The 12,189-nt window shown below is 34.4% G+C and overlaps 1 protein-coding gene across 3 annotated transcripts in view; it reads left to right on the top strand.

Moving 5' to 3' along the window:
- The first annotated feature begins 7,177 nt into the window (after window positions 1-7,177).
- The window catches only part of LOC127836826 (uncharacterized), a 195,695-nt gene continuing 190,683 nt past the window's right edge, over window positions 7,178-12,189 (top strand). For all 3 annotated transcript variants that reach the window (XM_052363433.1, XM_052363432.1, XM_052363431.1), the window contains exon 1: window positions 7,178-7,315. In XM_052363433.1, the coding sequence (XP_052219393.1) occupies window positions 7,263-7,315 (53 nt within the window). In that variant the 5' untranslated portion in view covers window positions 7,178-7,262. The remainder of the gene's footprint in view (window positions 7,316-12,189) is intronic.

The following is a 12,189-nucleotide window of genomic DNA, read 5'->3' as shown; positions in this document are numbered from 1 at the left end:
AATACGTTGTATTTATGAAGTATTGAAATGGACGAGACGCACAACTCTAAGATTATTTTTTTTAAACAATAAACTCGGCGATTCCAAAATCAGACTTACAAAAAAATATCGTATCGACCATAACATGTGGGTTGATATGACTTATAAATATATTTCTTCGTCGATTACAGGCATGGGTATAGTACTTGTCTGACCATGGCTATTGTCACATCTAAATAGATCAATAACTGCGTGTCGATACTGCATGCAAAGTTGTTATAGAAACCGAGAACATGTTTAAATTAACTAGATGTCTCTCGGCAGCACGTCGAAAGCGTTGCCAGGAATATCATTTATTTTATAATTATTTACAAATGCGTTGTCTTGACCTTCGAACTTGATACACGTGCATCGTAAGCAAACGTCATTCTTGAAATGAAACACGGTGAAGAATGCTATTTAAAATTGACATTTGAATGATGCAGTTACACTCTACAAACGCTGTATCAAGTAAATATTTCGTCCATTAGCAATAAAGCATGACCTTCACATTTGAGCTAGGGACGTACCGGTTTGTGTGATACGCAATATGTCGCTGCCAAATGGTGAAATTCGATAAATGTACGATGAATGATGAAGTTTCAGTCAAAACAGACTGCATTATTTTTAAAATGCACGATAAACGATGAAGATCCAGCCATTATTTTCATTATTATGTCGTCTTCTCAATCGCCGCTACTCTTCCGATGACAAAGGTCCGCATACAGAAGTTTAGAGGCGTATAGAGGCGGATAGAGGCGTATAGAGGCGGATAAAGGCGGATAGAGGCGGATAGAGGCGGATAGAGGCGTATAGAGGCGGATAGAGGCGTATAGAGGCGTACAGGTGCCGACTATTCATTTTCCCTAAGTGCTTAGTTGTCCATGCATTCCTGAAGGACATGTCCTGTCGTTTGACCGGCTCCACTTTGGAGACGTCCTACGGCGAATGCCTTGTGGCGTTAAAGTCTATTGTTATCTGTTCGCTATCGGAGGACTATCGCCTGTTCTAGTCTAGTAAGTGATGGCAGCTTCCATGTGGCTGTTTACATCTAAATGACTAGATGATTGTATTACTGTTTTATGTCCAAATTGAACCTTTTATATGCACAAGGCTGTCTCCTTATCGTGAACAACTGTGGTAAATTATTTCACGATTGCATGACTAATGATACATTTACAGTCCGGACTAGGTATTTTAAGTCTAAATCACCTTTGACCTGTACATGATACCTTGAACTTTTAGCTGAGGATACGGGAATTTCAAGCGACCCGCCATCTTCATTTGATTAAATTGTGTGGTAAGATAATGTTAAAAAGCATGATGTTTCGAAAGAAATGCGTGATTCGTGATTAAGTTCAAGTCCGGACAAACTCGCACACAAGCACACACATACATGTATAGTCAATTAGAGAATCAAAAAAGAGGGTTAAAAAAACAATGTTGTCTATTTGATTGCCAATCAATTATTGTCTACTTGATTTAAAAGTGCTTTAATAATTTATTTTTTTGTTTTATATCTTAATTATCAATTTCTTGTTATTGTACCTAAGCCACTTAGTTCAGACGTCAATGTGAAATACAAAATCATTTTACGACAATCTTGAATATCAAAACTTTGGACACGATCATCTCTGAAAACACGATAATATACATTTCAAAAGAGAATCCTCATTATATCTGATTTTATTTAACCCGCAGACGTGTGACCATTTGAGTTTCGTTGCGGAAAAACTGGGCTTAATGCATTTGCGTAAAATATCATCACAGATAAACCTGTGTAGTCAGCACATAATAATCAATGACGATATTTTTCGCCTAGACTGGATTTTGGTTTAAAAGAGACTTTCTTTAAACAAACAAATGCATAAAAGCGGAAAGTATTATCCCTGATTATCTTGTGTAGACTGCACAGGCTAATCTGGGATGAAACTTTTTTTAGCCCATCCATTAAGCCCAGTTTTTCAGTACATGGCTAATTTATACTTTACCTTGTTATTTCCCCGTACACTTTTGTAGGATGTGCCATACCGGGCCTACCGTTACATCTGTCATCCTTTGCAAACTCGCTGCAATTTGTGATCGCTGAACCATTTGAATCAAAACGTTCATTCGAAATACTGATCCAGTCATCGTCAAAAATATCTTTCCTGTGTTTCCTACCACCTAGCAAACACGTACTGTCACATTCCGGCATCATTATATGATAATTTGTACTTTTAAAGATTGCGTTTCCATGAAAACCAACATTTATCAGTTGGTTACCATGGTAATTATTATCGATATTTTAACTTTTAGCGAACTCAATTTTTTCTTAAGGTTTCTTTATTTAAGTTAGGTTATATAATGTTTTATCACCACTATCAACCCACCGATAAAGACTTTTGGTTGCCATTGTATTCCAAATTAAACATAACATGCGACTGTTCTGCTCTTCTGTGAACTTACTTAGTGCTTCAATCAAGAAATTTTCTCCTGTTTAGCTTTTTTGAAAATTCAAGTTAACATTTAATACGATTTCAATTTAAGAAAAATAAAGCTGTTAGAGAAAATATTCCTTAAATGATGCCAAATAGTTAATGCAAAAAGCTTGCGAGCAATTCAACACACGAATGTTTTAATGGCACGAATGCGAATGCATCGGTCGTACTTATTGCACCGAGTGTGCGTTAAATCCTTCAAACTGTATCGCTTTGCGCGTAACGAAATTACAATTAAGATAGGCAAATTGTTCGCGAATACTCAATTATTTCTGCAAGTTTAAGTTCACAAAATGTCACATCCACCCATGCTGTGTACTGCTATCCCGTGCATGTTCATAATGTTTGAAATACTAAGGTTGATAAATAATATGTTCTGCGGCAACAACAAACTTTATTGAAAATTTGACACACAAAAAACGTTTCCTTTTTAAACATTGTTGAAATCAATTATTGCATTAACGAAATTTCCTTGTTAATTGACATTATCATGAGTTTTTTTTAATTCATCTCACCATGAGCCGGTGAATTAAATATTGGATTTCTCGTATAACAATAACCAATAAAGGATTTGAAAGGAAACGCTCGTATACGAGGCCATTTGCATTGATTGGGTAGATGCTTTCGAATCGGAGACCAAAGGCGTAATCAATAATGATTGAAAATATCAAATGTACATGAAGTAATTACTTTTGGTTTCATGTCAATAGCAAATAATAATGTACATTATGTGCATGTTTGTTTGAAAATGTTAAATAAATTAAGTAAATGAGTCTGGTTCTGGGAAACTGACGCAAATGCATCTGCATCAAGTATTGTCCCAGATTAGCCTGTGCAATCCGCAAAGGCTAATCAATGACGAACTTTCAGCTTTTATTGTATTTTTCGTAAAAAGGAAGTCTCTTTGTAGCGAAAAACGATTCGTCGAAAAGTGTCTTGTCTGGATAAGCCTCCGCGGGATGCATTGGCGGATCTGCGACGACACTTAATTCACTTGCATTATGGCCAGTTTTCCCAGGAGCTCATGTATTACCGCCACACTATGTATAACGCCGTTTTTCATCAACATAAGCCATTCAGGTAAAAAATAGACACTCATCAGTCTCATCCTATGGATTACGTATATGTTCTAGTTTGTGTTCTAAACGTTCAGTGCGGATTCTTTTGCATACCAAAAACAGAGACGTAAGTATGATGTTATTGATCCTATGTAGCCAATGTTTTAGATCATTGATGGCGTACTGTATTGTCATTTATAACAATTAAGCATAACTAGGACATAAAGTATTTTCTTATTAAGTGTCGTATGTTAGCAATAGCAGAGAATTGCAATATATTTTACTTAGCGATTTTACGCCTTTTATTTCTCGTTATTTCACCTTATATGCTCGATATTATAATGCCTTTACAGCGTGTTATATGCCATTAAAGCATCATTACGTATTTCTCTGTTCAGGTTCAAGTCTGCCCTTGTAAGAAGAGTGAAGTGACAAATCGCAGCAATCCCCGGAACATTATAGTCATTTATTTAATGCTTTCCGGTGGTTTATACAGAAATATCAGTGAATTAAAACTGATAATTTCACTGTTTCAAACAATGAAAATTATCGAGAATTTTCACTGTTTACTGTAAAATGACGTCATTTTTTGACGAAATGACGTCATTATTCCAGCGAAATTCTTTAGTTATAGTCATGTTTAAAGGGGCCTTTTCACAGATTTTAGCATGTTTTGAAGTTTTTCATTAAATGCTATCTATTGATAAATGTTAACATTTGCTCTAAAAAGCTGCAGTAAAAAATCAAGAATAAAAAAAAGAAAATAAAAAAGCAATCCTCAACAGGGCTCGAACCACAGACCCCTAGGGTCTTGGCGTAAAAATTCTCCCACTTACACCCCTCGACCATCCTTCCGCATACAATGACAGCTGTATTTTATACTATATATAAGCAGTCCTCATAGTTTCACAAAATATAACGAAAACAACAGAACTCTCCAAATTAGTCAATCGTTTCGCGTTGCAACGCTTTATAATTTTCAGGTTTTAAATCGTCAAAAGATGCATATGATGGCTATATTAGATCATGGTAAATGTTCAGTATTACTGTTTCCTCACAAATATCATAACTAAATCGAAAATTTGCGAATCTGAAACAACTTTTTTTAATTTTGTCAATTTACCAAACCGTGAAAAGGCCCCTTTAAGTCGTACAAAGTCAGACAAAAAATGTACCTAACTGAAAGACCAAGGCTATAACAACACTTTCACCAACGTGGACCTATGTTCAATGAGAAGACCGTTTCAATTAACATCGTAGTACACATTTTCGATACGATATATTTTTCGAAGATACAAAGTCCATATCATATTTTTATAAATGTTCAGTACTTCATTAATTACATTGGCATCTCAAGCGCCATATATATTTGACGAGCATGGGGAGCTAGTGCGTCTACTTATTAAGATTACAAAATTCTCTCGTAAGTTACATTTGTCGTACGATCGTTTATGATACCGAAATGAGGTCGCCTTTTTGGGGCATTCTACGGGAACATTATTGTCAAGGACTTGAATTCCCAAATCCTTACAATCATGCACAGTGGCGACTTATATTTAATTTTAAACCAGAGAGCTAGTCCACTTATACATGTTACATGCACATAGACAGTTTTCTGACAGCTGACGTTGAATTATCATCTATTAAAATAAATGCCAATGTTTGAATGTTTGTAGGCAAATGTAAATTTTGATCTTATGCGTGAAAAATTGGAAATAGACTTTGTTTTGAAATTGTTATTTTTACAAGCATTATCCTACTTTTTACTAAGAAACCAATTTAACATAACAATACAACACGTCGTCAACAATATAATTGATGTGATCTTTTTTGTAAGTCCAAGTGTTGTTATTAAACATAAAAAACATGCTTAGATGTTGTCATTGTATATACATGTACAAATCGGATGATGATGTCTCATATTTCAGCGTCTATAAAAATCTATAATAAACAAGACTATTGCCAAGCAATATATGTCCCCTACCGGCTGCACCATTGTCAGAAATTCCACCATTGTCAGATTATTTTTTTATATGTGTTGCCATAGCAACCAGAATTTATGACGTTGGAAGATAATGAAATAACATGCATAATGTCCATATTGCCATCTATCCATGTTTCAAGTTTCATGACATTTTTTAAGAACTTTTAAAGTTATCGCACGATCCAGAAAAAAACACCATTTTCAGCAGTATTTCTAGCCTATTTGTTGCCATAGCAACCATAATTTTTGACGTAGGAACAAAATGAAATGACGTGCATAAAGTCCATATTACCATATAACCATGTTTCAAGTTTCACGAAAAAATATTAAGAACTTTTAAAGTTATCGCATGATCCAGAAAAAAGCACCATTTTCAGCAGTATTTCTAGTCTATTTGTTGCCTTAGCAACCATAATTTTTGACGTATGAACGAAATGAAATGATGTGAATAATGTCCATATTGCCATCTATCTATGTGTCAAGTTTCATGAAAAAAAAAGTTGAGAACTTTTAAAGTCATCGCGGGATCCAGAAAAAACACACCATTTTCAGCAGTATTTCTAGTCTATTTGTTGCCATAGCAACCATAATTTTTGACGTAGGAATAAAATGAAATAACGTGCATAATGTCCATATTGCCATCTATCTATGTTTCAAGTTTCATGAAAAAAATATTAAGAACTTTTATAGTTATCGCAGGATCCAAAAAAAAACACCATTTTCAGCAGTATTTCTAGTCTATTTGTTGCAATAGCAACCAGAATTTTTGACGTAGGAAAAAATGAAATGACGTGCATAATCTTCATATTGCCATCTATTCATGTTTCAAGTTTCATGAAAAAATATGAAGAACTTTTAAAGTTATCGCAGGATCCAGAAAAGTGTGACAGACTGACGGACTGACGGACACAAAAAGCGCAAACCACGAAATCGGTAGGGGACAATAATTTGTAGTGAGTATTCGCTACTTTACATCACGTTATGCCAGAAGTCGATGTGAATATGTACTATAGCATCGTTAATTAATTAAACATCAGTGCATAAAACACATAAAATGTTCGTTTTTAACTGGAGATTATAGTTGAGTTCAGAGTTCGGGATGGTGCAGTGGTCCGTTACTGGATACCACACTGCAGAACAGACACCTACCGTCACTCATCCTTCATCTCAGGAATTCGATTGGGGAACCAGCTACCAAAGCACCTCACAGTTCTACAGAACCCAGAGTAATTCAAGGAAGAACTGGCCGGCCTCCAATTCGAAAATTGAGCATTCCTGAATGTACATATTATAAATATAATAATACTTATATTGATAGCTCAATCTGATTTTTCTTTTCAAAATTGTGACGAAAAGATTGGCATTCAGACAATCTGTAAACAAGTCCCGTTGACATGCTTTCGCTTTCGTTCTGCTCAATCAGGAAGTCATTATCCAAAAAATATTCGGCAAAAAAGTTTGTTTTCTAATCCTGAAAACATACACTCGCACTTCTTTTTTCTTTTATTCGAATCTTTGACAAATGTGTTACGTTCAATTATATATTTATTTGCATTAGTTGTTTTCTTTATTAGTGAGTTGTAACCCAATGACGTATTTTGAAAATTGTAACTTTGAGTAATCTCCCTTGAATCAATCAACCGTTTAAGCACTGTGCAGCAATCTCCCAATGACGCGAAAGATGAACTGTCATTTGTTCTAAACGTTTAGTATTTAAAAAAAATGGATTCGTTTAATGTTGCTGATAAAACGTTTCCAGTGGATTTAGATGGAAGGTAGCATAACAAATTAAACGCTAAATCATATATTTGACTAAACCGAAATGCGGGTTGTTCTGAGTAATTTTCACAGATTGGCGAGAACTGCCAAAATGTGTGAATCGACAGTCGCTTTGTTCAAATTATTGCAAAAACAAATAGCTCTTATTATGTTAATAACTGTTTGAATTTAGTACACAGAAACCCATGCACGATAAACTGCAGTAACATTATTGAAACTGCGTAAGTATCGGATCAATAAGTGGCGGTAAATGTCTATTTAATTTTAAAAATGTTTACATAAATGGCTTCATATTCGGATAAACATTTTCGGATAATCTAGTTTTTTAGCTCGGCTATATTTGGAGAAAACCCGAGGTATTGTCATAGCCAGCTCGTTGTGTTGTGTCCGCATTGTGCTAAAACCTTAACATTCTGTTAAGGATTTGAACATTGGCTCTTAAATCAAAGTGCTTCCACCTACAACTTTGAAACTTTATATGTAGCTTCACCATGATGGGTTCTACACGCCACACCCATTTTTGTGTCACTAGGTCAAAGGTCAAGGTCACTGTGACCTCTAAAAGAAATAAAAAATTCTGACAAGCTTTCATTTATTAAAAAATGCACCCCCAGCCGAGCATTGGCACCCGTTATGCATTGCTCTTGTTTGGCTTTATGATCAACAAATCAATTGTTTAATTTCAAGTTGATTAATTTTTTAATTCGAAATTTTGAAGTGCCTTTCAAATCAGTCAGTATTTTGATATTGTTGCTTAATATAATACTTGACATTTTGCACCAATGGCCTTTGAAGTTTCCACCCAAAGTCTAAATAATTAGACATTATTACTAGGGAAACTTTCCTCGGGGTCCCTCTCTGGCCATCAAAAGAAGCTTAGACTCACATCCATCTTGACAGCAATTTTTTGCGCTGTTTCCCCTTGATAGGGGATTTGTTTACTTCCTTTCTCATAACTACATTTGTACATGTTTCAAACTGTTCACTATATTCACAGGGAATAATCTAGAATTTACTATCTATGGGTCCCTGAACTCGCAGATTTTAGACCAATGAGTCCCAGGCCAAAATTAATGAGTCCACCTTGAAAAAGAATGGGTCCCAAATTTTGCAAGACACCAAGTAGTGAAGAAAATATGTCTAAATCACACTAACGGTAGCTCAATAACTATACTTGCATTAAACTTTTAAATATCTCAAAAACTTGTTCAGTTGAAACCAAAAAAACAAATTCAGAGTTATCACTTTCTTGTTGGCCTTCATATATCATCCTTTAACATTATCTGTTACATGAATGTAACCTGTTTCAACATTTCAACTCGATTCAAATCGATGATAATATTATTGTTAACACCCAAATTGCGAGCTTGATAATATTATTGTTTACGTCCGAATTGCGAGCCGTTGACCTACCGTTATTAAAGTTTAGATTTGTTTGTTTTGGATTTAGCTTCAACACCTTATTTTGGAGGCATTTTTTATGTATTATTTATGACTAAGTTACACAAAGTTTAAGCAGGTTTTCATCAGGGGACTCTAGAAAATATCATAACACATTCTATTTAAAAGGTCGATTCTAATTGGTTCGTATTATACAGCAGCGGCTCGACTAGAGCCAATCAAAAGACTTGTTGGAGTCTTCAAGCCTCATTCGGTTAAACTCACCGTTTATTCCTACACTCTTGACTCGTACACAAGATGGTTCGTACTTATCGTGATTCGCGTATGCGTTAACGGATACAGTTCAGCAATGCGTCTGAGTGAAAACGATGCGTCTATTTCAATATTTGTGCGTCGTAGACGCAGGACGCATATGTAGATTATTCCCTGTATTCATTGCTTCATTCAAAAATAATTTAGTACATGTTACTCTCAAATTAGATATATTGTAATCAGGGATCATATTTTTTCAGTTTTGTCGGTCCTAGACCGATTGAGGTCATGAAAGACCGATTGAAAATCCCAAACAGTCGGTCCGATTTTGTTTGCTAAAATTCCCATGTCATGAAATCAATTACACATTGTACATGCTAACACACCCTAATGACATTCTTATCTCGATAAGGTGTGATAAACCACGGAGCATATATTGACCTCATCTAGAGTCCGTGGATAAACCATTCGCTGCAGTCTCTTCACCGGTCATGACCGGTTTATTGCACGTCAGACCAAGAATCAAAAACTTGTGAACAGCGGATTTAAGTCGCATCCAAAAAGACGCGTCTGAAAGCACGCGCTGTAACTAAACAAAACATGCCGATACATTTTCCACCAGCGTAATAATCCGGTAATATCATTATGAATGAAAGTCGCGGATCTGATCAACAGAACAGCCGAAAGTTATTTTTATGGGCGGAACTTCACATAAAATAGTACACAAGAAAAATATTATAAATTGTATAAATCTTTAGTAAAACCGTGTTAGAATCAAAATAATTCATGAACTATACTTTGTTGTTGAATAACTCACAAGTGGAAAATTAGATGCGTGGTTTCAAATGCTTCGCTCTCGTGATTTAATCCCTACGCATCTAAACTATCGGCCGTTTGTTATTTGACAACAAACTATAGGAGGTTTTTGTGTGACGTCACAAGAGGGGTTTTCCGTTACTAAAAATAGATTGGCCGTCAACTTCTCGATCGCGGCCTATTACATTGTATCAGAGTAAAGGTCGTCGGAAGACTTAATACTTACAATTTCACAAAACAAAACTATAACTACTAGTGCTGCAACAATACGCCAAAAACCGTATTGCAATATATTGTAAGTTCAAAAACCCGTATTGCAATATATCGCAATATATTGCTAACTTGTACCAAAATTATAACTTGCCAATTACCCAATAATCCCATAAATTCCAATTTTAAAGCAAATTCTGGTAAATATTTACTATAAATGTGCTCAAGAATAATAAGAAACACAAACATTTGCAAATTTTCTTAAGTATCAAATACATTTTTGCAATTGTTACTATTTAAAGATGTGATGAAATAACGTCCAACCGGGGCGTTTTTCCCACTGAACACGCGTAATTCAGCTGACGTGATGTTCCCGTTTTTATACTACACAAAATACATCCATACTTTCCATGCGACGTTCTACATGTCTGTATAATTTTCGCGTGCTTTTTATTGAGACAAATGATAAAGCACTTTTTATTTGACGCTATAATTTTTTATTGTCGCGTTAGCATTCAAATTTGGAAGCGTGTTTCCAAAATTCGGATTACAAATAATGCTCAAATCAGAATCGAACGAAACATTTACAGCTGTGCGCAATTAATTCAACGATAATCTGTTTAAAAGCATCAAATGAATGCTCCCATGTAACAACGCTACTCCGTATAATACACTTTTTAGAATGCTTTTTTTACTTAAAAAATAATTTGCATTGCTTTGTTTTGTTTACCTTTTTATCATTATTTTGGATGGCTTTTCTGGACGAAATGTGAATGAATTTTTGTAAAATTTTCGTACCGGTATGATGAAAATCATATCGCAATACAATATGCGGATTGCGTATTGCGATATATACCGATATACCGGTATATTGTTGCAGCCCTAATAACTACCCGTATTCTTTTTTAAGTAAGACTTTAATAAATGATATTTCAAAAATTATAAAACATATAATAATAATGAATATTATTATAAGTGGTGCGGATGCGATAGTGTTATTTTTTTACAGAGATTGAAATTTAGTGTAAGGGGTGTATTGAATCAGTTATAAAACAAAGCCCTTAAATAGCTCAATACATTTGATTTTTCAATCTTGAAATGTAGTTTTAATTTTCTTTTACATTGAAGAATTTTCGTTTCGTTTACATTGAATGTAAATATTAATAATTTAAGTATTCCAATTGAAAAATACACCTGCATATTTTGCAAATTGAACTGTCTTTGCATGTACATGTATATTGAAAACTCTTCTCTAGTGATAATGAGCGATACAAATCTAGCATTTTATGATACCATAAATCTACACATTTAATTTATTTTACGCAAGTATTTTATATATCCGTATATAATGACCAAACGCGATTGCTTGTTTTCATGATGATGTTTCGAATACTGCAGTAACACACGATCTTTACACATTATAGCAGAGTTTACATTTGCAGGTACCCGTTAAATACGTTGTGTAGCAGTAAATTTGTAAAATATTTTAAATGTATAGTTATTAAACACTTTATTGTTATTTTTAAACTGGCTAATGTATATACTTAATAGTTCCTAGCTGTTAATCCATTTCGGACAAATGTCTATTTTTTAAATATGTTCAAATATTTTATTTAAGCAACTGTTTAGTTTTTGACTTAATATGCTAAGAGATGACATGAAGGTATCATAAATTGTGTTTAATGACCAGACACATGTGGTTTATGCAGAGACCCCATACAGAGTCATACAAGTATAGGTCCCTGGGTTTATTACACACTGTTTTCTTAGTAAATGTCTGGACAGTATCCGATCATATCGAGGTAATCGGTTTGTGATAAACAAAGGGGCAATTAAACACTGTGTTAAAAATGCTGAAACAAAGAGTGTCAAAACTGTTGTGAACAATTAAATAAAAGCATTTACATTTATCAAGAGGATTTAGTTAATCTGCAACAAGGTAAGTTTTTACAAACAAATAGGTTCAAATCAGTTTCTATATTTGATTACAAAAATTCCATTAATTTGTTGTTTGTTTTCGTACTTATTTGTGTTCGTTCATTGGATTCAATTTAATCTGAACGAATTTCAAGTTCTGAGTATTTTTTGTTCTTCAAAAGGGTCGCGAATATGATTGTAACCTTATCACGATGCGGTTCATCACATGCAAACAATAGCAGAATGGCCGCAGTTTTGACGGCCAAAATTTGAG

This window comes from Dreissena polymorpha, chromosome 7, assembly GCF_020536995.1.
Source record: "Dreissena polymorpha isolate Duluth1 chromosome 7, UMN_Dpol_1.0, whole genome shotgun sequence".
Taxonomy (NCBI): Eukaryota; Metazoa; Mollusca; class Bivalvia; order Myida; family Dreissenidae; genus Dreissena; species Dreissena polymorpha.
The sequence above is the reverse complement of the archived record's forward strand: the minus strand, read 5'-3'. Positions and strand labels throughout refer to the sequence as shown.